This window comes from Monopterus albus, unplaced genomic scaffold (genome assembly GCF_001952655.1).
Source record: "Monopterus albus unplaced genomic scaffold, M_albus_1.0 scaffold129.1, whole genome shotgun sequence".
NCBI lineage: Eukaryota > Metazoa > Chordata > Actinopteri > Synbranchiformes > Synbranchidae > Monopterus > Monopterus albus.
The window spans coordinates 1,100,612-1,128,305 of NW_018128009.1; the positions used below are offsets into that span (position 1 = coordinate 1,100,612).

Consider the following 27,694-nt stretch of genomic DNA (forward strand, 5'->3'; position numbering starts at 1 on the left):
ACCAGCCCCTTATGAATTCTCCTGTAGGTTGTGGGCCCATGGGAGGACGTCCCAACATCGCTCATTTGGGCTAAGCCACCAGGCGCTCGCATTCAAGCCCCAACCCCGGGCCTGGTTCCAGGGTGGGGCCCCGGTTGCGCCATACTGGGCGACGTCACGGTCCTTGATTGTAATCTTTTCATAAAGGGTTCGTCACCTAGGACCCGTTTTCCTTGGGAGACCCTACCAGGGGCGTATAGCCCCTGACAATATAGCGCCTAGGATCATTCGGGTACTCAAACCCCTCCACCACGATAAGGTGGCGGTTCAAGGAGGGGTGAATAAAAAGGGGGTTAGCACTCCCCTTGACAAGGATGTAAGTGGCCCCTGTCGCCTGCAACACACATATGGTTAAGGCATTGCCACCTACTTCGTGGCATCTCTAACCATGTTTTTTTTTGTTGTTGTTGTTGTTGATGAATAAAATGTAATTCAACATAATAAAATTTGATTCCACATCACAGGATTGGTGGAATTCAACCTCTTTTGCCAATTACTATCGCACATGTAACACAGTGGTCCATGACTGGCTGTACTACTATGTGTACCAGGACTTTCTGTTGGTGAGTGTTTCTGATGCAGTACAGTCTTTAAAACCACAGTAACCACATTCATGTTTATAGTTTTAATTTGCTAGTTCACATTGATGTCCCCTGTGACCTCTGGGTACAAAATCCAGTTAAAAATACCTTAAACACATTTTCCAAGTTATTCCTAATGTAAAAATGCACAGATCAGATGAAACCTCTGTCCTGCTGATGTTTTTGACATGTCTGTTCTCTTTACTGTTGTCATTCCAGATGTCTCGGAAGCGTTTCAAACCAGCAGCCATGCTGTTGGTATTTACGATGTCTGCAGTGGCCCATGAGTACATTTTGACCCTCTGCTTAGGTTTTTTCTACCCTGTGATCTTCTGCCTTTATATGGGCATTGGAAGTAAGAAAAAAACACAACTACACAGCTTGCTGTCACTGCTTTTAAAGAGTGCCTTAAGAACATAGACATATCATCCAAAATACTTCTCAAAATAAATTTGTCATTTGATCCAAATATTGCTTGAAAATTCAGCTGAATTTAAAAGAAAAGGATTATGTCTGGGTTATCTTACTCATTAGGAGTCAATGCTTTTATCGTTTCATTATGTTTCCACACTTGTCTTCTCCACTGTGTCACAGTAATGTTCAACTTCATTATACATGATGGAAGAAAAGGTCCCATCTGGAACATTATCTTGTGGATGTCCCTCTTCCTGGGTCAGGGGATCAGTGTCTGTCTGTACTCCCATGAGTGGTATGCCCAACGCTACTGCCCCCTGAAAGAGGTAATACCGGCAAAATTTCTTTGTTGAACCTGCTGATACTCGGTCTTCTAAACATGTGGTGTGTTTTCCCTTATGGATACAGTGTAATTCATGTGAAAGTTAGTTTTAGGTTTGTCAGCTTAAGTGTAGCCATAGCCTTAGCTTCATATGGTGGTGTTTTTGTTTCAGCCTTCCTTCTTAGAGTTACTGAAGCCTCGCTCCTGGAGCTGTCAGAGAGGCTCGTTGGTGGACCCTGACGGGCTGTGACCTACGATTCAACTATCGCTGAGAACCATCACTGATCAAATCTAAAAGTTCATGCTATACATACAACCAAAAAAAGATTTGGCATTTCTATAAGTGGGGTCAAATTATGGAATAATTTAAGTGTGGACATGAAAAACAGTACTAGAATTGAGGAGTTTAAATATAAATGTATGTGTCATTCAAAATATATGCAAGAATAAGAGATTTAATCATGAATGCATGAAGGAAACACTCTGTTTTAAAATTTCTGTGTATTACTTGTCTGGTGAAGAAGAGAATTACCTATGTAGAGATACTGCTTGCAGCCAATGATGCATGAATAAGATGATGTTATGGGGTAGGACTGGATAAGTCTGACTTCTTCCTACTCCATTCAAACATGTACTAGGTATAAGCAAACTGATTTGACAGACTGTATGAATGTAGAGAAGAAGTCCAGTAAGTATCTGCCAAAAAGCTTTTTACTCTTGTAGCAAAGTCACGGTGATGCCTTATTAGTGGTTTCAAAGGCAACCCCACAACAAAAGTACAAGTTCACACAAAAACCACATGTTAACGCCTTTATTTATTCATTTTTCAGACCTATTCCCATAATTTTTGCCTTGATCAACTGTGAAACCACTCCTTGTGCCAGTATGATAGTGGCAATAATAATGGCAGCTGAATACAAACATTACACAATACAATGTCCAAATATACAGTAATGGGTGATATTTAACAAAGTTTTCCATTGCTGCTCTTTTCTAAAGTACATTTGGTATGTTTCTCAAAAATCATTTGTTAGTTATTTTCACTGCCAGCAAAATTTATTTTGAAAAATGGCCACTGTTTGGTGTTTTGTATAAATCTATGAAGTGTGGCTCTGTAGTGGGGTCTGTATTATAACTTGTTTTAATTGTGAAAATTATGTAGAGTGAGCTGTCCCTGGTAGGCTAGTGGTTAAGGCGCAGCGCTCTCGCCGCTGCTGCCCGGGTTTGAGTCAGGGTTGCGTCAGGAAGGGCATCCGGTGTAAAACGTGCCAAATGTCAACATGTGAATCGTCAGTGTGACGATTCGCTGTGGCGACCCCTAAACGGGAAAAGCCGAAAGTGACTTTCTTTTTATTTAGAGCGAATCTGAAACTATGATGATTCAGGCCTGCAGCTTTTATACCTGAACTCTGTCAAGCCACAAGTTGGGAAGTTCATCAAAAATCATGACACTCAACTCCATAAAACAAATGTTTAACAAAACGGAGATGACAGTTGTGCTGTATAGAGTTAATATATTTAGTGACTGCCAGATATATTCCCAATTATTCAGCTGATCTAGTTTGAACATGCTTTTAGTGTCATAGTGAACATTTCTTGTGAACCTAAATGATGTTTTATTGTGGTCACAATCATTGAGTACAGTGGTTTCAGCTACAAGGTGAAATCCCTACAGAATTAGTACAGTACAACAGTTGCAGCTGGCTGCTAGATTGTCAGAACACTGAGTACTGATACTTGATTAACACTAAGGCATACAGTTCCGTTTGTTAGATACTCTGTACATAAATTGAGACAATATTTTACTGTGTAAATTACACAGCTATATGTTTTACAGACCAGTGATTTTTTATTTATGCCAGAACAACAAAATAATGAACTTATATGCTGAATGTGCTTTTAGTTTTTATATTTGAAGGAAGTTGCAAAATCAATCCTTCTGCATTTGCAAATTGTGACATAATGCAGGGAAACTATATTTAAACGGGTGAATACTGGGACATGCAAAATGCAATGTAAAAACAACAACAGCAATGGAAAATTCAGCACATCTAAAAACTACACAGCCACAAGGTGGCACTGTATTAAAAGGTTTTGGTTGTCATCTGTCCTCTTCTCATTTTGATGAGAGGACTCCCCAGAGTTCTTCATAACATTAATATTAGTAAACACATGTAGCAACAACTCTCTTTTCTTTATGTACAGTTAATAGTAGAAATATTGGGATGTGTTTTGGTTCAAGCTTTTAACAATTCCACATTTAGCTTAAGTTTTAATCTTGCTTTATTCTTTTGAGACTTAGTTATTAAGGATTACATTTATAGTAGGATAAAGAGCCAAGCTGTCAAAATGCTCTTTATTTAGATGATCTAGGCCTGTTTTATTTTTGTGAACAGAGCTTTGCCTACTTCCTGTGATATTTCTGTTCATTGTGATTTTGTTTTTTGTTTTTCTGGCCTTGAAAGTCTGTGTCAAGTGACGGTTTTATGAACCAATATGTTCTTTTTGTGTTTGATATATTCCTTAGACATATCAGAGTGTGGGAACTGAAGAATAAAGATGACGTATATTTCTTTTACCTTTTTTTATTCAGTTGTCTTTTATGAATGGGTTATATATTGTTCATGTATATAGTGGACAATGTGCCAGTTAAATAATATGGAAATAGTATTGGCAAAAATTCAGATAGAATAGCCTACATAGGTAGAAGCACTGTTAAGGCTTCAGTACACGTATATACGGTATGTATACGTTTATACAGCCTACTGAAAGAAGTCTGTAAAATCAGCAGATTACGAGATTTTATCCATTAATCATGTTGCTGTACAAGTGGATTTCACATTGTTTTGGCTACGGGTACCTGTCATGTGTACAATGGGTATAGGATATATACTTTTTGGTAAATTTCTGCTCTTTTATGTTATGAAAGGAATGTTTGCAAATATGTGCAGGCAATATTATTTTAGGTATAGTTTTATAGTGTAAATCATTTCTATCAGACGTATTAAAATACTCATTATGCCACTGCACTGCGTGTGGTTGATATAACAATTACTGGTAGCGGTGTCTTAAGTAATTCGGCAGTTTTCTGCCTGGGTATCAGATAGCCCACATGGCCCCCGCCCGCTGGAACCGATGCTTGGGAATTGTTGGGACCCAGCAGTGTTGGAGACAGAGGGTGACGGGGGATCGAGGCGAGCCCCCCGCCTTGTTCAACACATCTTCTATTCTGCGGTAAAGATGGCGGCGTCAGAGGGGGCGCGTAGCGGCTGGACAACGGGAAGACAATTCTGAAAAGCTCCACATTTGACCGAATCTCGCTCGTGTGGTACCATTATTTTCTGCTCGGATACCATCTGGGTCAACGGGATAGAGTCAGTCGCTGTCACACGCCAGGGTTACGATCTTATTATTAAAATCAGGGTGGGTGGGTTTCACTAAAATCTGCTAACGTTAGCTAAGAGGCTAGCCAAACGAGCTAATACGGGCTAGTTAACGTTAGCTCGGCGCAGAGCGGGGAGAGGATCGAGGAAGACTACTTGGGATAGGCCGTTCCAGTTTGGGGGAATGTGAACCAGAGGTGCGCAAGGAGTTTGCTCGCTTCGTCCCTTACACGTCCTTACACCAAACTACCGGGATGGGACAGCAGGTAGGCCGCGTCGGTGAGGGCACAGCGACCGGACTTCAGCCACCACAGTCACACGCGTCGCAACCACACCAAGGGAAAGGGAACCGGGGGAGCGGCGTCGGGAGGAGACCTCGAGAACCCGGCAATAGCGCCGGGACACCGCCAGGCAGGGCTGCTGCAGTCAGCGTGCCCGATCCTGGGATCAATATATTCACGCAGCATTCAGGTAATGATAGAAATACATCATTAAGAGGAGTGTGGGTTTTCACTTTGATGTTTGCTGCTGATTAGTGTTTGCTAGCTCAGTCCGTGCTAGTTTGACAACGACGCGTTAGCGGAAATAGCCATGCCAACTAACATTAGCTTGCTATGTCTCATTTGTATTACTGTGTGTTAATTTGTTCATAATCTGCGTGTGCAGACAGGAGCTAATTTATTATGAAAATTCACATGCCCAGATATTACAGCAGTATAGCAATATGTGGGATCATATGTAGCTCTTGTGTATTGTATTTAAGATAAGATATGATTAGCCTTTATTAGTCCCAAGACAGGGAAATTTACGATGTTATAGCAGCAAAGGGGTGTAAACAAGGCACACAATGCAGAAAGGTAATAGCCGAGGTATTAACAATATCTTACCTAAAGATTCCAAAAGGAGAGACTGTTTTTGAAAAGAATTAAGTTACAGCCTTAGGTGCTTTGTCTAAGGGTCTTTACTGGAGGTTAGCTCGTCAAGTTTTCCTCTATACTTATACTTGGTTTGGCAACGTTAAGCAGGGATATTTGCCTCCTGGATGTTGACTAGCAATTCCACTCCATTAATTCATTATGGCGGGCCCACAGGTTCACATTGCAATACCTAGTGGTTTTAACATGCTCAGTTACACCCTCTGTCAAATCATTCTATTGTTGCAATACACTCAGCAAACTGACTGCACAGTTTGTTCCAGTGGGAAATTCATGTGAATTATTTAAGTCACATTTTGTAAGTATATGTTTACACTCATGCTAGCATTAGGTGTGAAGTGTGATTATAATTTAATATCCTGACATCAGTCCTTTCACATGATCACTGAAATCATTTGGTAACTCGGGTACTACAGGAAGAATGTGGGTGAGTGGTCATATGAAAAACCGAGGTGGTGACAGTCACCACACTCATCACCCATGTTTCTCCCTCCGAGAGATAGCTATGCAGTAATATTGTTATTCATTCATTCATTCGTCTCCTATACCGCACAGTCCCAAACAGGGTCACGGTAATATTTTTATCAGCTCTGTGAGTCGCGGAGAACAGCACAGATTTAGCTGTGATTCCACCATGCCCTGGATGGCCTGCCTCCTTCACCCCTGGCTCTCTGTGGCTGATCTGGGTTTATAAGTAATGAAGTTAATAGGTTGCATTCTAGGTAGAGTCTACTGTATAATACCATCATCATTATAGTGCATTTTATTCATACAGGACTTTTCTTAATACTTTGGGGTGTGTTCTACATGGCAATCAATACAGCACCTGCATGTTTTACCCTTGCTTCCTGTCTTTGTATGTTTGTGACATTCTGTGCTGGACTTGATAGTAAACTTGGTCAAATATTTGATGTCTGTTTATCTGCAGTTGGACTGTGTTTGTCCTCCAGTGGATATAGCGTTCCTGGTTTCTGCTGACATCTCAGACCCAACTTCCTCACACCGTTGCCTTGAATGAGGACATGCAGAAAGTTTTTGGGAATGGAAAGCATTTTCAGTTCTTGGCTGTCACTTGCTAAAAGTAATTATTTTCGGCCTGAAGTACATATAGAGGCGGATGTACTAAGTGCAGCACTGCTCATGGTGTGCACTGTTCTGATGTCAGGGCAGGAGTGGCCTTTTTATAGCAGCCAGGATGCATTCACATAGCCACTGTGCAGAGAGACTGCTACTCTTCAAAGCACACAATAATAGAACAAAGGCTCTTAAGTGAGAAAGCTTTGGACTGTGCACTCACTCTTCCACTGATTGTCAGTGTCTTTTTCTGGTAGGCCATTTATGTGATAACGATGCAGCGTTTTCTTAAGTGTCTTTTTGGGCGAAGTTTGGAGCTTGTTTTGACTGATAGCAAGTCAGTGTTCATTAGGGCCAAAACACATTTTTATTGTTTATCAGTTTGTTATTTTTACATAAAGTACTTCATCAGTTAGTCAGAAATGCTCACGAGAAAGAAGCAAGTAGCTCCTTGAATTTATAATCATGTAACTGCAGTCATTCATTTGATAAATGACTAATTACAATCAGCCAGTTTTCTGCTGTTGGATTCATATGCTCGGCAATAATATTGATTCATTTGATAAGATGGCTGTTAATTTATGTTTATATTCATATGACAGGGACATTTATGTACCAAGAAGAAGTGATAATAAATTATGTTGACCCCTTGCAGGGAAATCAAAATGTCAAAGTACAAGAACAGATGCATAGTGTAGCTGTGAGTCAGACAGTGGGTTAAGGTTGCTGACAGTAATCTCATTTCATGTTAGCATGTTTTTTAGTATCTATGATTGTTCCTCCTGAGAGATATCAGGGATCAACATGTTGAAAGCTTTATTAATTCAGCTTCACTTTGACATTCTTAGGCTGAATGATGCCTTCATATTTAAAGTCTGTGAAGAATGTGTGTTCATTAGTTGAGCTCATGTCTGTGTGTTGCTGTTTGTCTTTCCATTGAGGGTCAATGGGTATCGTATGTGCACATGCTTCTGTTAACAGTTTCTGTCAGTATGCCTGAAACCACTGAGTCATTTTAGAGACAGGCAAAGACGCTGGAGGGCACTGATATAAGTTGGCGTTCGCTTGACCCAGTGGCATCTACCTTCCCTCTCCCTTAATGTCTCTCTCCTCAATACGTAGTATTAAATTTTCCAATGTCTGCCATTTTCTCTTTCCACTTTCAACAAGGTGAGTCAGCTTCTGTTCCCTGCTCAGGTGTGTAGCAGCTCATTGCTAATTTAGTATTCATGTCTTCCAGCAATACTCCAGCAGACAGACAGGTCAGCTGGAAAACACAGAGCTAAAGACGGACAGGCAGGGTGTAGATCGGCCATTTGCTGACACAGAGGAAACCATCCAGGCAGCTACTTCTAAGGGTATTGGCTGAAGTTCAGTATTGGTGAATCAGTGGCTGTAACGCATTGATGGGGTGCCTCCTTGAGCCTGTATCTCCATCTTTGCAGAGATACTCACAATGCAGTGGGGAGAGTCCTTTGCTATTGAATTAACACACAAGGATGAATCTGCTGATAAAGTGATATTAGTGGGATTTTCAGGCAGGCTGCACTACAGTTTGTCATTTTTCAGGGTGTGTTTCTTCACGTCTTAAATTTTGTCTTTATTATATTGGGCCTATATTTTGCTTGTGAAAAATACAGGTTAGATTGTCCTTATTGGTGTATTTACAGTGTGAAGAAGCAGAAGCAATACTTTAGAACATTCTTTTTATAAAATCAACAAAGCAATAGGCTTAACTATTTTTACTCTAAACAGAGTAAAAGCAGATTGGAATATTTTTTGGCAGCACTACTGCTAGTGAAAGTAGAGCCAGTTGTACCTAAAGTGCAGCATGGTTAAAGATGCCCACAAGAGAAAAGAGATGCCTGGATAGAGGCTCCAAGGTCCTAAGCTGATTTGCATCATGGGTGAAATTAGATTAGAGACAAATCCACTTTTCTGTTGGCTATGTGCTTAAACCCCCAACAACCGGGATAAGTCTCACAGCAGCCACTGCAGTATCTGGGCAAAAGCAAGTTTTAGACACTTCTGTGGCTATGGGTGAGATTTTAATAGGCTTTAAAAGATAATATCTGGGGACAAGGATGATTTGTTGATTAAATACAAGTTAGTCTTAGTGAGTGCCATTAACCACTAGGAGGAGCCAAGGCCACAGCTCCTCTAGGGGAAAAGTGGCTAGAAATTAGTCCAAAACTGATGAAACAATGTTCTTCTGTGTTGGCACTTTTAACACAGTTGAATATGGTTTATGTCTGAAGACTGCATGCACCATTGTGCACTCTGTAATGGTTGTGTATTAAATAATTTATGTCTTTCTGTGCCTTCTTCGTCCCGACCCTGCCCTGTACTCCTACTCGGTGCCAAGCCTCTTTATCTCCCAGCCTGTGCTGTTTGTCACAGCAGTCGACCAGCTCTGCCCCGTCTCCCTTTAGCTGAACCCTGGCTGCAGCGATGGACCTCAATCTTAATGCCATGAAAAATCACAAAAAATGCCCACTGATTTCAAATGCCTCACGACATGTCAGTTTGTAATGTTATAACACAGGCAACACAGTTAAGATAATTATATAATTCACATTTAATAATAGTTGAAAAATGTAACAAATAATTATCAGAACTTATCATCCCAGGAGTTTTTTTTTGTGTTGTTTTGACTCCCAGCTGCAGCCTTGAGCTTTTGCATCTGCTACCAGTCAGGCTAGTGTAGTTCCCGAAACCACAGTCCTAATGTTTTTGCTTCAGCCTCAACACTCTTGGCTTATATCATTAAAGAATGTAGATTTGTTAGACGTGCGAGTGATCGGCTGTGCAGATGGTAAAATCTTCCCTTGCATCTGACAGCTTAAAAGCACAAAATGTTTTAAACTTTGTTGAGAGGGTTAGCCAAATTGTTGTAGTCGCTTCTGGTTAGATTTCAATTTTCAGATGTTTTCTCTTAAGCTGCAAAAGTGCAGTAGGGGGAAATTAGATATGGGGTAGGAAAGGGGGGCAGTGCCTGTGCCAACCAAGCCTGTTAAGCACTGATTTGCTACCAGGATCAGTCGTGTGTTGCTGGCATTATCACTGCTGCTTATCTTCTGGGATGCAGGCTGGAGGCTTAGCTGGAAATACAGACTTACTGGAAACCCTCACACATGCATGCGCAAGCAGTGAAGTTGTAATATGGTGCACCTCTTTCTGAAGACATCCAGCACATCCTATTCCTTCAATGTAGTTGCCCAACAGCTGACCAGTCAGAAATCCTTAATCTGGGTGCCCTGTGACACCGCTGTCCTCAAATATCCCATGTCAGTAGTCTGAAAAGCAACAGCCAGAAGTTGTTGATTGTGCATGTGTGTTAGTGATTTACAGTTCAGAATCAGTTTATTTCATATAATGCTGCCACCCTGCTGCTTCACTGTCATGTTATTGTTACATTTGGTAAATAATGGGGTTATTGCTGTTTGAATTCAAGACAGTATATGTCAGATGAGTAGAGAAACCATGAACTGTAATGCCATGACGTGTATTGAATTTGGTTGCTCCAGTGGGTTGGTATTTCAGACGGATGTGGAAATAAAATCTTCCATTTGACCTTTGGTTGGTTCTTCAGACAGTCATTGTAAAGTATCTTAAACTTAGACCCTAGCACAGCTTAATCACCACATCCAGATTAGCTAATCAGACACAAAGATCCACCCACTGAAAAGAAAGAAGAAAAGCAAGGAGGCAGCAAGAAGGAGGGTGTCCTTTAAGGCTTTGGAAAGATATACTGTGGTAAACACACCTTTTTACCTGTGGGGTGTTAGACACACACACACACACACACACACACCTCAGCTAAACGTTTTACATAATCCACATGTACATTGCATGATGTATTTGTGAGGCCATTGCTCTGACATCTACTATAGTCATGTCAGCTTAATATTTCCATTCTGTGTACTTAATGTGAATGTATGGCTTCCCTTGGACAGACAAACACTTCTTTTCTTGGTGATTAAGATGTGCTGAAACATGTTAACTATCTAAAGGCATGTTTGTTTATATCACAAGGATGAAATGGTATTTTTAAGCACACATATTGTGTCACCCCTGTGGATGACTTCAGGTTAACTTGGTGTATTGTATGTATAGAAATATAATTGGTCTATTGAAATACTGTATAGAGTTAGTCTTAGACTGTCGGGACATATTTGCCATGTCTGAGAAACAGACCACCGCAGCATGGATGAGGAGTTGTTTCAATTCATCATATGCCGCTCGTCCTCTCTGCTGTCACATAAAGGGGCACTTAGCTTTGGTGCCAGAACACCAAGAGCGAAGCACTTAGAACCCATTATTAACCCATAACAAGCCCTGAGAGGATCGGGCAGGGCAGAGTGAGCTGTGGGTTACAGCTTTATTCTTCTCCATTTTAAGGCTTGTATGTCTTCTCGCTAATTTACTCATTTCCACATAGACAGCAGATGACCATATAGGCAGAACTGAATAGGGCACAGTCACTGGTATTTCTGGCAGCAGCTATACATGAGTGTGTGTGTAATTACTTAGTCAGAGGGGTGTGCAACATCAGGATGTGTTGAAGGTGGGAGTCTTGCTGAGGGAGATGTGAATCTGCCTATGTGGACACAAGGGAACTGTGGGCACTATACATTTGCATACATGTATGTAGTTATAAAGTATATATACAGCAGTTCCTCTGCTAATGAACAGCACACAGAAGTGCTGCGTTTTCACATGATAAATTTGAAGTCCTCAGGAACAAGGGAGTATCTTCCTGAGTCAGTCCCCACACACACACACACACACATATACATATACACACACACACACACATACACTTGTAATGTGACATTAATGAAGCCATTGTCCTTTGTCCAGTCCTCATGAATAACAGCTGACTGTCCTCTCCACTCCACTATGGAGTGCTTCTCAAACGGGTGATGGATTGCTTAGAAATCTTGTTTGTGACAAGCTTAGCTACGGTTAACACACTTGCCTTCAAGTTCGTCCACTTAGTTCTTTCCACTATTGATTAGTCTTGATTGATACTCTAAAATTCAAAATGCCTTTCACTAATTTGGACAACAGCTCAGTTCTTTCTCCAGTTTACAAAACATTCTTGACTGAGGGTGGATCATACAGCCATGTCATCTGCGTTTTTGTGCACATTGTTGTTGTTTCCTGAAAGTAAACATTTCACACAGCATGGAGCCATGGCTGAACCACTTACAGTTAGTAACCACTGTATGTACAGTACAGTATAGTAATATTTAGTGCAGAAAAATACTGTGAAAAATGCAGAAATGCAAACATTGTCCTTGGGATTTTAGGAATTGATATAGGATCATTCAAATAAAGATTGGGATAATTTGGAAAATATATTTATTTAAAAAAAAATCCTGTCCTATTTGAACACAAGGGAATGTCATCATAAGAGTGGACGACACTTTCTGTAACTATGCACAAGTGAAGACAACATATTACAAATCCAGCTGGCGGCCATATTGCTTTTGTGAGGTATTTTGCATCACTTCTAGGAGCTGTCATGTTGTCCACCTTTATATACAGTATGTGAGCCATTATCTTTCACCCATCACATAGTGCAGATTGATTTTCTTTTGATCGATTCATTGTTGTAACTCTTAATACGGTGTTTCTGTTTCTCTATGTTGTATTAAAACTCTGCTTCTGTGTGCTCTATATATTGAATACATGTCCTGGAAGAGGGACCTCTTGCTTGTTCTTTTAACGTTTCTCCCATGTTTTCATGGGAGGGTTAGATGGTGTTTTGTGCTGTACAGATTGCCATCAGACCTGGATTGATTTGGGAGCATAACCTGACATGACTTGAATCTGCGTTTCCCAAACTTTGAAATTTCTGGCAATAACAGACAACATCTTGAAATTTCTCCTAAGATCTCCCACTGGTGATCTCACAGATTATATGGTTGTGTTATTTTCTTTATGAGACAGTGTACAAAATAGACTTGTTACAACATGATTTCTCAGTGAGGCTCAGTGTGATTCAGTAAGTATCAGAAGACAAACAGATGCTGGTACTAACAGCATCTGTAGCCATCTATGATTGTCCCTTCTTCATCGCCTGTTCCCTCTGAGTCTGTCACACGATCTGATCTGGCCTGTTCTGTAGACTTTTGTAGTGTCTGGTGTATGTGGGTTTCATCCGTGGCTTTGTCTCAGGGTTTTTGTTGGAGCTTCCTGCAGGGAGCTAGCCGCCTGCCTGTGCACCGCCATTACTTTGTGGTCTGCAGTTATTTCTGGATGTCATGCTGCTATGTTTTGTTCTCCAGCAGCTAAAAATACTCCCTTACCTCGCTGGTCATGGTCTTCAGCTACGTATTGTTTTTGATTAGGGTGTGTAAGTGATGTTATTGTGTTGTTTAATACTTTGACACAAGGTTGTCGGTGCAGTGAAAGCTTTATAGACACATGGAGGCATAAAACACTCATGCAAACAGCTGCAGGGGAAGCAGCAGTTTGCTGGGACAGCTAAGGAGATGGTGTCACCATGTGATGTGGATTTGTGTGTCTGCATTTTATGTGCGTTTTGAGACCAGGGTCACCTTTGTCCCAGCTGTCTTAGGGGGTGCAGTCTTGGCGTGCCCCCTCAGGCTTGCACATGCCCTCTCAGCTCTGCTCAACACAAAGCTGCAGTTTCTTCACAACCCACATATGCTGTACTTCACAGCACACATGCATGGAGGCACCCGCGCAGGCACACGACATGCCCCACGCAGGCCAACTGCTGCCTCAATCACACATTTCAGCCCAGGAGGTTTGAACTTGGCCAAGCAGGACAGCGTCTTACTGTTGGTCTGGATTAAGGAGTTCAATGTGATCATCTTAATGAAACTGGATCATGTTATGAAAACAATTAGATGTAGATAGATTAGTTGATTGAGCCTAACAATGCTCAACTCATCAATGCTTGAGTTTTCATTTGTGTCTTACTGTTTGTTTGTTAATTGAGATAAGTCAAACTGAGACATTTGATAAACGTGTCTGCCATATTATCACTATTTAATATTAGCATTCCTGAAAAGAGTGATGTGATATGTAGCTGTGGAAGAGGAGCAGCTCTTGACAGTTGGTTCAGCCTGGCTACAGCAGTTGCACTCATGCACATTTACACACACAATTTAACCCCCCACCCCCCGCCCACACACATACACAGAAAAAAAGTGTGGGTCCCCCCCAGGGGTGGATGAAACCAGCCATCTGCTGTTTGCCACAGCGCTTGCATGGTCAGGCCTCACACGTCACATTGAGCTCAACTTTCCTCATAGCCCCCCCAAAATAAACTCTGTATATAACTCTGTAACTCCGCCACATTTTGCCATCCCGTACATTGCATTCAAGCCCACCGTACATCGGTCATGGACGTATGTGCTCTCCAGATGGACCTTGGGATTCTTGACTCCATATAGACATATAAACCACATCAAAGCTAGCGGGGGAGTCTTCGGCTGCAGGCTTCTTGTCACTACTGGAACTTCAGAAGTTTAGGTTGTTTATTCAAGAGTAGCAAAAGTACTCTGTCTGGGGGATTATCTCTCCCCGATTGTCTCTCATACAGCATTTTGAACTCCACAGTGAAGAAGATGGTTTAGACAAGTAGTGTATGCCTTTTATTTTTGCCAGGAGAATGCACACTTGTGCTTTTCAGTCTCCATCATCTGAGTCTATGTAGTCAGGCTTTTAAACAACTGCTGACCCAATACAGCGGAAAACCACAGTGTTTCTTTGGATACCAGGCCAGAGCAGAACATGTACTGGGAACTGTGGCTGAGCCAGGTCACGGCCAGTGCTGCGCTACAGTGCATACTGGTCCAGAACAAAGGTGGGCAAACCTTTTGCGTAGATGTTCTGGAATAGGCAATGTAGAGCTAGATTGTTTGATAATTGAGAAGTGTATTTAGTTTAATATTTTTGTTGTATAGATCACAAATGTTGGACATCTCTCTGGTCTCATACACATGTGTGACCTGTGCCCGATACATAGTGTAGTCTATCAGTGGAAAATCCTTGTCTCATAGGATACTTGTCAACTTTGAAAGATTAGAGCAATGACACAGTTTTCAATATATTGTTTGAATTTGAATAGATCAGCCTTGTGTTTAAGCACAAAAATCCTGTATCACTCTCACTAACGCACTCATTATGACCGGATGATGAGAAGTTACATGGCATCTAACATTTATTAAGTTTGTTTTGGCAAAAAATGTTTCAGTGCTGTAACTGCAACCACTGAATCAGTCCATCGTGGTTCACAGTGAAAAGACCAGGACAGCATGATATTCTTACTTAGTAGTGCCTGTTTTTAAAAGCACTACTAATATTGCTTACAACGGGGAGTACTTCAGGAAAAATAAACTTATGAATCAGCTCTACTTCAGCTCAGCTTCAGCTTAAACCTTTGCCTGAATGTGTAGGTGTTAGCTTGTCGTGACAGCAGTTGTTGAAAACAGGAAGCAAAACCAACTGTTGTCGTCATAGTGCCTTGTTGTCTTTTTTTGTAAAAATAATACAGCTAGGACACCTCTTTTTATGATCTGGCCATTGTTTGGAGTTTGTTTTGCTTCTCTTGTTTTTTAATATGCATATATAGACAAAACAAACCCACCACTCAGTGCAATGCATATAGTTGGGCATAAAACAATACCTAAAATAAATCAAAGAAGAACAGAACATTCTACAGTATGTAACAGCTTGTCTGTTTTAAAGTTGCTTGACCTGCAGTATTTATTCTCCGTCCCTTCATTTCACCATCTTCTTCCTCCACTCACACAGCAGCTGTCCAGACATGCAGTGACTTTGGCAGCAGCTGTTGAGTGTACTACGTATTAGCTACGCATGTTCATAATTGTGTGGCTGTGGGTGTGTATTATGTAGTCACTGCATCCTGTGTGGAAAGGGAACCTTTTCTATCCCTTATGCTCACCGTATAAACAAACACACACAAAGTACTCCCACCTCACATCTCACCTGGCTCGGGCTGGGCAGCAATAGTACTGCTCTACAGAGAGTGGACTGCTCTAAGTTATGCCTCTGAGGTGCCTGCAGGCAAGCAACAGTTTTGAGGAAGAGTGGACGGCTTTGAGCAGCCGTCATCACCGCACAGGATTAAGACAAGGGACTAAGCCTGGACATACAGGTAGCAGATCTGTGAGGTGGACTCACAGAATAATGGAGAAATTAATCTGTGCCATTTTGTTAAGAGGACATCAGTCTTCTGACTGCCTTGCACTCCAAGGTTGTCTTAAGATATCACTGGAAAAGGGCAGCTTGTTATCAGTTTGTGCTGAGCAGGAATATTAGTCAACAGATCAACATATTCTAATGTGTTACTGTAAACCATGTTTTTCTGTCTGTGATTGTGGCTGTGATTCTCTATGTTCACCACTGTGACTGCTGTTGCTTGTGTATTACTCTCATAGTTTATCTTCTGTCTCCCTGACCCTTGCGCCCGCCCTCCCTCCAGAAGCTCTCCACCGGCCATTTGGCCTGGACTCAGCGGCACTAACGGAGGCGGTGCGCTGGAGTTCCAAGGAGAACCTGCTGGGGGCGGCTGAGAGCGACCCCAATCTCTTTGTTGCACTTTATGACTTTGTCGCCAGCGGAGACAACACACTCAGCATCACCAAAGGTAAACATTGCCGTGATACTGTGCTTTTCTTTTTAAACTCCGATTAACTGTAATTTTTTTTTTGCATTGGTCACAAGTCAATTAATGTATGTTCTTGTTTGCTCCCAAACTATCTCCCAGTGGAAATTCTGATTTCACAAAAAAGATTTCGTCATGTCATGACACAAGCCTTGAAAGGCCTGTCCTCCTCTATGTGTATGGAAAGATTATTCCAATTACATTACTCATAGAGAGGCTTTTCTGTCTCATTGCTTGCTCTTAACCAAATGAAAGGGGATTGAGCAGAGGAATGTGCGTCTGTGGAGCAAACCCAACTGTAACGATAATTTCACCCTGTCATGACATCAGCAGGTACCTGCTCCCCCCAGCTGTGGCTTTCTTTGTCCTCTACCCACACACACCACGTCCCTCTTTGATACTGTACATATTTCCTTTTGTGGCACCTGTGAGCCAAATGTTTTATGCTTTGTTATCCACTGGTACAGTGGTTGAAAAATAATATTAAAGCTTGTAGCAAGGGAATTTTATCTGAAACCTGTGCAGACCATAGTAGCCGGTCAGCCAGCTCTTTCTTGAGTAATGAGCTTAAAATATCCTCATAAAATTATCCAGAGACAGCCCGGCTTTTGTCCCCAACCTAAGACGGTAAACACGGGGTTTAATTCTTCAGCACTGTGCTGGATTTTGCTTATATTTTAACTGTCGCATAGCAAGAATGTGGCTGTATATGTAGGTATGTATATAGCCATAAGGAACCCTGTATTTTATATTAACAAAGTAAACCTACTTTATTAATTTACAAAAATGACCTTTGTTTACACTTTGGTTCAGGAAAGTTTCAGTTAATGCAATCATTTGGACTATTTTGGCAATCATTTGACAGCTGTAGGTCAATTATGCCCCTCCAAAGTTTCGAGACCAAAAGAGGAATGAGTGTATTAGATATTTTTTATGGCTTTGAAAGTTGTGCTCGGACTTGGATACTATTGCCAGACTGTAGTTTCCGACCGAAGAAATGGTGAGCAGATGATGCATTTATTTGCCAGTCTGACCTTTCAAGTTAATGTGAGGATTCGCATTCAGAACAGGTTAGATGTGGTGCTTCTGTCTCTCTCTGAAACGGGTCCCAGTATGTGCACAGCCATCATCCATTTGGATGGTAGCCTACAGCTCCCTGGGTCGTTTTTAGTTAGTTCATCTTGAGCATATAACTGTAATCTACACTAGGTATCAGTGGGGGAAGAAGTACTCAGATCTCTTACTTAGTAAAAGTAGCAATACAACAGTGTAAAAATACTTTGTTAAAAGTAAAAGTCCTGCATTCAAAATGTTACTTGAATAAAAGTATAAGCATCAAAATATAGCCCACTTAAAGTACTAAGGTAAAGGTAGTCGTTATGCAGAATGGTCACATTTAGCATTAATATATATCATTTTATTATGATTATTGGTGCATTGTTGTGTTCATCACTTTAATTTTCATCTGGTAAAAGGACAGCTCATTTTTATATGCTTATAATTTAAATTACTGCTGGGTAGCTTGTGAATTTCCCACTAGGGATCAGTAAAGTCTTATTCTTATATTGCATTTTGTTTTGTTAATCTGATCTTGAAAAGTAACTAGTCACTAAAGTTATAAAATATATGTAGTGGCTTAAAAAGTACAGTACTTGAGTAGTTATTTTCCACCACTGGTAGGTATCCAGTCATGTTCAGTCATCATCAGCACTTCAAGTCAAGCTACTCTTCATGTAAACCTGTACCACACATATTCCCTTTATCTGTTAGTATTTGCAGTGTTGGAGTGGCTTAGTGTTTGTCTATGACACTAACCTTGTAACTGCTATTTCTCACAGTTTAGGGTGTTATGTGACATATTCATTCAGCCCAAATGCAGTCTGACTTGAGCCCTGATTGAGTTATACTTCAATCCAACTGATCCAGAGGTTTTTTGTTTGTTTGTTTGCACTGATGGGTCTCTCCCCTCTCCAGTCTCCAAGACATCAGTCTCTCTGTCCCCTCATGTTTTCTGCACTGACGTCAAGAGGCAGGCAGAGACGACGGACCAGGTCGCTACATGCCTGCCTTTGCCTGGCCCTCTGAAAGATATGCAGTTCACCCAACCCGTCATTGTTCTCTAGCTTTTAATGTAGTTTCAACGAGAGGCGGGTCATGTCAATGGCTCCTTTGACTTGTGTGTGATGACTTATTAAGGCATAATGACTGATGTGGTGAGCCAATGAGAATGTTTAGTTCTGTGTTGTGTCTCTGTAAGGAATTTGATAAAATTAATCAAATAAATGAAATCCTGTACTCAGAATGAGGTCTTTAATTCTTGTATTTGCTTATTAACCTTTAGGGATTAATCCTTTGGCTTGCAAGTGTATGCAACTACTGATTACCTCTTTAGACTTGAAAGTGCAATCAAACCTGTGACTATATGACCAAGTCTTTGTAACAACCAGGCCATTCTGCTAGTATTTGAATAGTCTTAAAAGTTCCCTCTCTTGTGCACAGGTGAGAAGCTGTGTGTGCTGGGCTACAACCAGAATAGAGAGTGGAGTGAAGTGCGATCTAAAAACGGCCAGGGTTGGGTTCCCTCCAACTACATCACACCAGTCAACAGTCTGGAAAAGCACAGCTGGTATCATGGGCCTGTTTCTCGCAGCGCTGCAGAGTACCTGCTCTCATCCCTCATCAATGGGAGTTTTCTGGTGCGGGAAAGTGAGAGCAGCCCCGGACAGCTTTCCATATCTCTGCGCTACGAGGGGAGAGTCTACCACTACCGGATCAACACAGGCTCTGATGGAAAGGTAGACACATGAACACTTTAGCAGGACTGCCAGTTTGGGTGGAATTGGCTGATTAAAATGCTTTTCTGTAGAGCTGTAAGATTATCACGATTGCTGCTTCACATTTTTTTTAAACTCTCTTCCTCTTCATATTCTTGTCTCTTGTGTTTTTGTCCGCCTCCGTGCCCTCAGGTGTATGTGACATCTGAGAGTCGTTTTGCTACCCTCGCCGAGCTGGTCCACCACCACTCCACTGTCGCAGATGGCCTGGTCACCACACTGCACTACCCAGCACCCAAATGTAACAAGCCCACAGTGTACGGTGTGTCACCCATCCATGATAAGTGGGAGATGGAGCGCACTGACATCACAATGAAGCACAAGCTGGGGGGAGGCCAGTATGGGGAAGTCTACGTGGGAGTGTGGAAGAAGTATAACCTCACAGTAGCAGTCAAAACGCTCAAGGTCAGAAGGCTGTGACCTTTATTGTAGACAGCTGAATAGAAAAATATCCTGCTTTTGATTGACACTCTCACAACACCTTTGTAACTGCAGATGATTGTGCATTGGCTAAACCGTGGTCCTAGAGCTCCACCTGCAGGTGGACTTTGGTATTACACGTGATTATTTCAGTAGATACAGTATGTCACAATGTTCCAGTCATTATGTGTGATGAAATTCCTCTTTGTTTTCTGTTTGTATTTCTTTCTAATTCTTTAATAACAGGAGGACACCATGGAAGTTGAAGAGTTTCTGAAAGAGGCGGCAGTTATGAAGGAGGTTAAGCACCCAAACCTTGTTCAGCTACTAGGTCAGGAGTTGTACTTTTCACTGGTTTTTGATAAACATTTGTTGCAATTTTATCTGAGTTAAAAAAAAAAAAAAGTCATGTCTAATCTAAACCATATTTTACTTATATTTCCTGAAGTATTCATATTAAGAGTTGCTTGTCTTCTGAGACTGCACTGTCACTGGCTTTGACAGACACATTTACACATGTTGCTGGCATCTGAAATCTGCACAGGTGTATGTACGTTGGAGCCTCCGTTCTACATTGTAACTGAATACATGCCACACGGCAACCTACTGGATTATTTGAGGGACTGTGACAAGGAGGAGGTGAACGCTGTGGTGCTGCTCTACATGGCCACACAGATCTCCTCTGCCATGGAATACTTGGAAAAAAAGAACTTCATACACAGGTAAGGGGATTGTCTAGGTTTGTCTACTGTATGTGTTTATCCACATGTGTGAAAGTAATCCAGTTTCTTGTTTTCTCCCACCTTTCCACCCGGATCTCCTGTTTCTCTAATCCTTGCTTCACTCCTCAGGGATCTTGCAGCGAGGAACTGTCTGGTTGGGGAGAATCATGTTGTGAAGGTTGCAGACTTTGGCCTGAGCAGGTTGATGACAGGTGACACCTACACTGCCCACGCTGGGGCCAAGTTCCCTATCAAATGGACTGCACCAGAGAGCCTCGCATACAACACCTTCTCTATCAAATCTGATGTCTGGGGTGAGCAATACATGTGTATACATTCATATGCTATTAGATTTTTTTTAAATGTATTTCTTACGATATTCCAAATGTATTCATGTTTGAGTCTCTCAAATCATCTTCTTTGCAGCATTTGGAGTGCTATTGTGGGAGATTGCCACCTATGGAATGTCTCCATATCCTGGCATCGATCTGTCTCAGGTCTATGACCTCCTGGAGAAGGGCTATCGTATGGAACAGCCTGAGGGATGTCCACCCAAAGTCTATGAACTCATGAGAGCATGTGAGAAGTAGATGTCTGACCTACCTCTTACTGATTTACTAAGTTGTTCTTCCCTGGGAAGACATGACTAGATGCTGACAGCATGGTTATGGAAAAGTTGGATTTGTTCATTCATCATTTAATTTTATTTTTTTTAGATCTTTATCATGTCACACTTAACCCTTTCGTACTGCCTGAAAACTTGCCATACTGTTTGTAGACAAAAACAACTGTGAGACCACATATGTCACCTATGCTCTTATTTCTTTCACACTGTCTGTGAAAGACATATATTTGCCAATTGATTACTTTAAAACCCGTTTTAAGTGTTAGTAAATACAGTACTGCCTTTCAATTATGTCTTTCTGTCTGTGTCTCTCTACCAGGCTGGCAGTGGAGCCCATTAGACCGGCCTTCGTTTGCAGAGATCCACCAAGCCTTTGAAACAATGTTCCACGACTCCAGCATCTCTGAAGGTACAGTAACATGCAGCTTATCCTCAGATGGTCAGTCTTTTGTGGAGCTCAAATTCTACATTCCCAGAGCTTCTAACATAGCTGCACTGATCAGGCAGAACTTTTTTACATGCTTTTAGGTGAGTCAGCTGCCTGTTGGCATGCCTTGTTTTTTTTAGAGCAAACTAAAATGTCTTAATTTAGAAAAGCTTTATTGATCCCTAATGAGAATCAGTGTCATTAAAGCAAGAAAGAAAACAAAATAGTCAAGAGCAAACAGTGTAAAGCTCAAAAGAAGAAAGGGAGAACAGTTTAACCTGCACAACCAATACTTGACTTGACTTGTTTGGTTTGCACATGTACAGTAGTACTTTCAGTAGCTGCCTCTCAACTGAGTATTTTCTTCTTTGTTCATTACAGAGGTAGCAGAGGAGCTCTGTAAGACGGCCTCCTCTGGTCACTGTGGACCACTGCACTCTTTCAGTCATGACATGCCCCAGTTACCTTCCAAATCTCGCACAATCCACAAGCACACAGAAAACAAGGAAAACATCGAGAGCGGACTGGACGGGCGCACCGACCACGGCACGCACAGTCACTCAGGTACAGCCAGGCATGCCTACCTTAATACCAACCAGACAGGTGCACCATATTGTCATTCTTCAGGTATACCACAGGACTCCACTTCAGGGCGTGAACTGCTGCGTCGCCAAGCCTGCCGCCTGAGGAGGAGAGCGGTCATTTTCCCCAACGATTGGCCACCGGTCGATCAATCGACTGGTGCTGCGTCGCAGAAAGCACAGCCTGACAGAGTCCCTGTACATAACAACACAGTTTAAACACCTAAGAATTTTATTTATTTCATTTAATTTCTAAATCCAACACCAACATGGAAAATAAAAGCAACACAAAATATAATAGAACCATAAATTATCAATACATAAAATATATAAAAATGTATTGCACAAAAACAAAATCTTTCTACAGCAACAGTAAAAGAACTGTGGATATATGTGCAAACTTTACCACCATCTCGTTTCACTGAGGGATAAGGAGAGAAAAAACTGTGTGCGACTGCCTCAACAGTCAGTGTAACAGCCCCTTGTCCTCCATTATTATATATTAGACAGGGGATCATAGTAGACATGGTGGCATTTTCAGCCCATCCCAGTACACTAGGGGTGTACTGGGATGCACAAATGTTGGGTTTTTTTAAATATTTATTTGTACAAATATTTTAAAAATTGTTTGAGAAGTTTTTTTTTTTAATGTTTGCTGGGTTGCCAAGGTGGTTTACCATAACATTAGTTTACTATTGCTATTTTCCCTGTTGGACCTGCTGTATCTGAAGCAGACTTTGTTTTACCAGGAGGAGATTAGCCTATGTTAGCTCTGGCAGCGCAGTTACCACTGATATGAAAGTGTATCCCTGCCAGAAGGTTTGAGGATGCACAAACCACATTTCAAGTGCTACTTAATTAACAACTCTGCATGTCACTACAAGATAAGCTATTTCCATGCCCTACACATAAAAAAAACACTTTTGCATGATTTTAATTTGCTCAGAGAATGGTGGTCTATCATGCGATCCACATTTCACTGCAAGCCAACTTCAAACACTCCCAAGTATAATAATGATCTCCATGTTCGACTGAACCATTGTTCACTTTCTCTGACGCATATATATGAAAAGAGTCTGTTATTTGCAATGATTTAACATAAGAAAGATCATGTATTATTTGATAACCCTAATATTACATTGTCATTTGTCTTGTCTTGTTACTAATTCGTGTGATGTTGAAAATAAAATATTGTTAATTTGTGTGTTTCATATGTTCTTGGGAATTGTGTTTATGCAAAGAAGAGCACTTTGTGCTTTTTCAAATTTGTCTTGGTCCATCTTTTGTCACTGAGAACATTTTGTATGTATTTGTCTATAAACATAGAGTAGCATTAATGAAGTCATCATATTTACTACTGTGAACATGCAGACTGTTTTTCATAAAGCAACATTACAAAGTAACATTACTCTTCTTAAAAACAGCTTCTCCACCTGTTGCCCTAAATCATATAACAGCACACAAAATAATGAAAGATCACAGCTTATGTCTGTTTATTTGTTTGTCTAATGGTGATTTGATGCCCTGCACATGGTATTTGCTTTATTGATGAGTGGCATATCGTAAAGCGCTTTGGATAAAAGCGCTATATAAATGCAGTTGGGTTAACAGTTCTTGTATATAGATATATTTAACTGAACATGGTACTAAGGAATAGAGAATATTGTTACGTTTCTTGCCAGTTTATGTTCTTATTCACATCACATAATGATTGTAAATATAGAGGGCTATTTTTTGGTGTTTTCTCTCTTATTTGCTGCCTGGCTTGATGCACTCTCCTCATAAGGGCCGGCAGGCTTGTAAAAATGTATTTTCCCCTTTAAGTAAAGTTACACAACAGCCTTCCTATTAACATGGGTTGGGCGGTGTCTGCTCGGCTTGTGTCCCAGAGGTGTATTCATCATCCCATCTTTTAAAAGAGCAGCTTGTAAATCACTGAATTGGTGTGTCCATGTGTGTTCGTGACTGGCATTGAAACATTTCATCTCCTGTCCTCAAATGCTTTTTCCTTACTCATGAATCCCCAAGGAGCAAAGAACAGGTTTTTAGAGAGGAAGGGAATAGTCCACCTTATTATAACACTCAGTTACCTCTTAGAATGAGTGACATTAATGTACAGGCAAGTATTGTGGGAAGCTAAAAGAATTCAGAACAACATCTGTCATTACCAGTTTCATGGAAGAGCTTAATGAAGCTTTGAACATGATGGACAGGAGATGAGCATATTCTTGCTGAGTTCAGTCCAGCTTTGTTATACTGTTTTAATCCATTCCTCTTGTTTCTTTCCAGGCCGGGCTTCTTTGCTTGGAGGGGACGGTCGATCAAGCAGCTCCCCAGCTCTGCCCAGAAAGCAGCAGCCACGAGATAAATCTCCCAACAGCCTTTTAGAGGACGCACAGGATATGGGCACGTTTACACGAGACCGCAAAACTGGCTTTTTTAGTTCCTTCATTAAGAAAAAATCTTCCTCCTCTGCTTCCTCAACATCCTCTCAGCTGCAGCAGAACCTCCCAACACCACCGAAGAGGAGTAGTTCCTTCCGGGAGATGGAAACACAGCCTCACAAGAAATATGAACCCACTGCTGATTTCAGCGCTCCTCCTCCTCTGCCCCAGTTGGACAGCTTAGGGGGCTTCTCTGCCTCTCCTTCCCACTCCCATGGAGAAGCCACCCAGGCTCAGTCACGTTGCTGTGGGGCTGCTTTTGGACAGAAACCCTCTGGTGGAGGCCTTGGTTCACAGGTGGCTGGTGGTAGCAGTTGGAGTGGGTTGGCTGGCTTTTTTACCCCTAGACTCATCAAAAAGACCCTGGGGCTAAGGACAGGAAAGACAGCCTCCTCGGAGGAGGGTGGAAGTATAGTTGCAGGGCCTAAACCCTTCCCTCGGTCCAATTCTACCTCCTCTATGTCATCTGGGCTGCCAGACTTGGAGCGCATGGCTCTGACTTTGCCCAGGAACCGTAGTGCAAAACCCCCTCTGGAAAGAACTGCCTCCACAACCTCCCAGCCAGAGAATGGGGCTGCACGGCCCTCAGAAACTCTGCTGAGGAGGATGGATGAGGGGACCGCACAGATCAGGGAAAGGCCCAAAGCCAAGCTACTACCCCGGGGCACTGCTGTAGGGGTGAGGGCACCAGGGGTTGGGGGTGAAGTGGGGGAATCGGACAGTCTGTCTCGGGTCAGGGAGGATAGAGAGGAGAGTGGGGGAGGCCTGGACAGGCAGCACAGTTGGTCATCTCCTTCTAAGACTTCTAGTTCAAATGCTTCATTGGCTGCAGCAAGTGCACCAACTCACAACCACAAAGTGCCAGTCCTGATCTCCCCCACGCTGAAGCACAGCCCAGCTGATGTGCATCTGGTCGGACTAGACTCTCAGGGGAACCGTTTCAAACTGCTGTCTGAACACCAAGCAGACAGGGACAGGCCACGACTTGTAAAACCTAAGTGTGCTCCTCCTCCGCCTCCCACTCTACGCAGCCTGCAGCACTCCTACAGCGGTGATGGAGAGGAGCAGACAGGAGGAGTGTCCGTAGAAGTGAATGGAGACACATTAAGAGGCCACAGGTCAGGGCGAATGTCAGGAGGAGCGACAACGGGTAGACCTTCAGTGCCACCACCACAAGTGCCTCCTTCATGTTCCTCCTCTTGTTCTGCCACCAACAACACAACTCCCATCAAAATGGCTAATGGAGCTGCCACCACTGCCTCCTCCTCCTTACACACAGCACAATCTGCTGGTTCCAAAGTGGCACTGCGACGAACTAGGCAGCAGGCAGAAAGGGTGCCCCAGGAGCGAGTCAGCCGTGAGGCCCTGCTGGAGTGTGCCGAGTGCCTGAGCAGCGTTCTCCATGCCAGCTCCGAAAGCCCCTCCAGCAGTCAGGTGCTGGACGCTGGCCACCAGCTGCTAGACTGCTGCTCAGGTTACGTGGACTGCATCCCACAGATGAGGAATAAATTTGCCTTCCGAGCGGCTGTGGGGAAGCTGGAGCTCAGCCTGCAGGAACTGAGGGCTTCATCTTCAGGAGGCGGCGGGCTCAGTATTGTGGGGCCCAACACTGTACTGGACAACCTGCACAGCTGTATTAAAGAGATTAGTGATGTAGTGCAGAGGTAGCCACTGTGACACCGTCTGTCATCCCCTAAACACACGACAGATCGCTTGTATTCCCTTTTTTATGTTTCTGGTTCTGTTGACAGCTTTTTGGGGGACGAAATGAGTTAAATCTCTAAAGTACCTCAGAGAAATCATCACAAAATGTAATTTTTTAAATTGTTTACATACAACTGTTTCATAAAATGTCATTATGGACACTAACTTTGCTCTGACCTGTACATACTGAGAAATGTTTATACCAGAATAATTGTGGATTAAGTCACCCCATGTTTCGCCACAAGTCTCCACCAGGCCATGATGATAAAGGCCTTCTTGTTAAATGAATGTCAAGCTTACCAGCTCTGTGTAGCCCGCCCAGAGTGTAGGTAACACTCACTTTTTGTACCTGTCGGTCTGTCACATTACTGAGTGAGAATAATGGAGGTTTTGCTAAGCCTTACGGAGAGTAATGGGTAACTGTTTTCACTGACCTTATGCTCAAACAGTGTTTCACAGTTATGCGGATAATGAATAATTTGCCCAGTGTCTCTGGAATTAAGTGACCATAAGCCATTTGGAAAGCCATTGTAATGTAAAGGATTGGTATAGAAGAGGATCAGGACCACTCTACAGAATTTGAGTTCTGACTTCTCACATTTTTCTCACAATTCTGATACCCCTACCAAATAAATTATCATACAGAAGCTCTAATCCTCTTCTGTAGATTGGAAATGCATCATCAGATTTCAAAGTGCTAGGTTTTGGCATTTCAGTTTGACATTCTTATTTCATGCTTCTTTTTTTTGTATGAGACTTTTTTGTGCATTAGTTTTATTTGCTTTAACAAATTGCAACTAACAGTATTTTTCATTAGTTGGACAAAAGTCATAGAATTATGAATCTCCCCAAAAGCTGGTTATGGGGTTAAATCATTTTTATTAAATAATCAGCTATTTTGACAGTGACATTCCCATGAGGTGAGACCATTAAAAGCAACTAAAGGGATCACTGACATCATCGAAACGCGTTTGTGTGATGATAAGCTCACATGAAACTTCAAGTTTTATTAATACCAAAAACAGGCTAATGAAATCTAAAAAGAAAACAGGCTTATATAAACCCTTTTTATCCCCCAACTGAATGAATGTGGTGTTTCTTATATGCACAGCATTTGTGTTCACTTCAGTGACGTGACCAATTTTCACACCTTAACACAGTGCCACGTAAATGGGGACAAAACCCCAGTGTCCTAAAGCATTTCAATATTTGTCCAGTTATTCTTGCACATTGCATTTCTTTTTTGTATGATTGCGAGTAAGAGAGTGACGTGAGGGGCAGAAGAGCACAGGGTAGTGAGCAGGTGAAGTGGGACAGTATTTCTATAAGTGTCCTTCTGAGTATGGACAGTGCTGGATTCCCCTGTAGACTTGTCATGGCCTCAGTGCCTCAAATGCTTCAATGTATGAACACTGCAAAAACACAAAGACCTGCTTCACAGTAATCACACAGTACTGATCACCTAACAAACAAACTGCAGTATGTCTTCAGCACATGAGCGATTTGTACATTACTTGGT

General features: G+C 42.0%; 2 protein-coding genes across 6 annotated transcripts in view; both read left to right on the forward strand.

The window, feature by feature from the left end:
- soat1 (sterol O-acyltransferase 1) overlaps nucleotides 1-1,706 on the forward strand; it is a 10,321-nt gene extending 8,615 nt beyond the window's left edge. For all 3 annotated transcript variants that reach the window (XM_020612933.1, XM_020612934.1, XM_020612935.1), the window contains 4 exons: nucleotides 504-602; nucleotides 840-975; nucleotides 1,215-1,360; nucleotides 1,529-1,706. In XM_020612933.1, coding sequence (XP_020468589.1) covers nucleotides 504-602; nucleotides 840-975; nucleotides 1,215-1,360; nucleotides 1,529-1,606 — 459 coding nt within the window. In that variant the 3' untranslated portion in view covers nucleotides 1,607-1,706. The remainder of the gene's footprint in view (nucleotides 1-503; nucleotides 603-839; nucleotides 976-1,214; nucleotides 1,361-1,528) is intronic.
- Nucleotides 1,707-4,423: 2,717 nt separating this feature from the next.
- Nucleotides 4,424-27,650, forward strand: abl2 (c-abl oncogene 2, non-receptor tyrosine kinase). 3 transcript variants are annotated; one of them, XM_020612967.1, is made up of 11 exons: nucleotides 4,424-5,210; nucleotides 16,236-16,400; nucleotides 18,918-19,213; nucleotides 19,385-19,657; nucleotides 19,919-20,003; nucleotides 20,217-20,394; nucleotides 20,524-20,708; nucleotides 20,821-20,973; nucleotides 21,339-21,428; nucleotides 21,828-22,010; nucleotides 24,317-27,650. In XM_020612967.1, the coding sequence occupies exons 1-11, from the start codon at nucleotides 4,994-4,996 to the stop codon at nucleotides 26,137-26,139; spliced, it is 3,648 nt and encodes a 1,215-aa protein (XP_020468623.1). In that variant the 5' UTR covers nucleotides 4,424-4,993; the 3' UTR covers nucleotides 26,140-27,650. The 3 variants fall into 3 exon arrangements, with proteins under 3 accessions (XP_020468623.1, XP_020468624.1, XP_020468625.1); XM_020612968.1 differs by having other exon boundaries at nucleotides 16,239-16,400; XM_020612969.1 differs by lacking the exon at nucleotides 4,424-5,210 and adding an exon at nucleotides 7,587-15,908 and having other exon boundaries at nucleotides 16,239-16,400.
- Nucleotides 27,651-27,694: the final 44 nt, after the last annotated feature.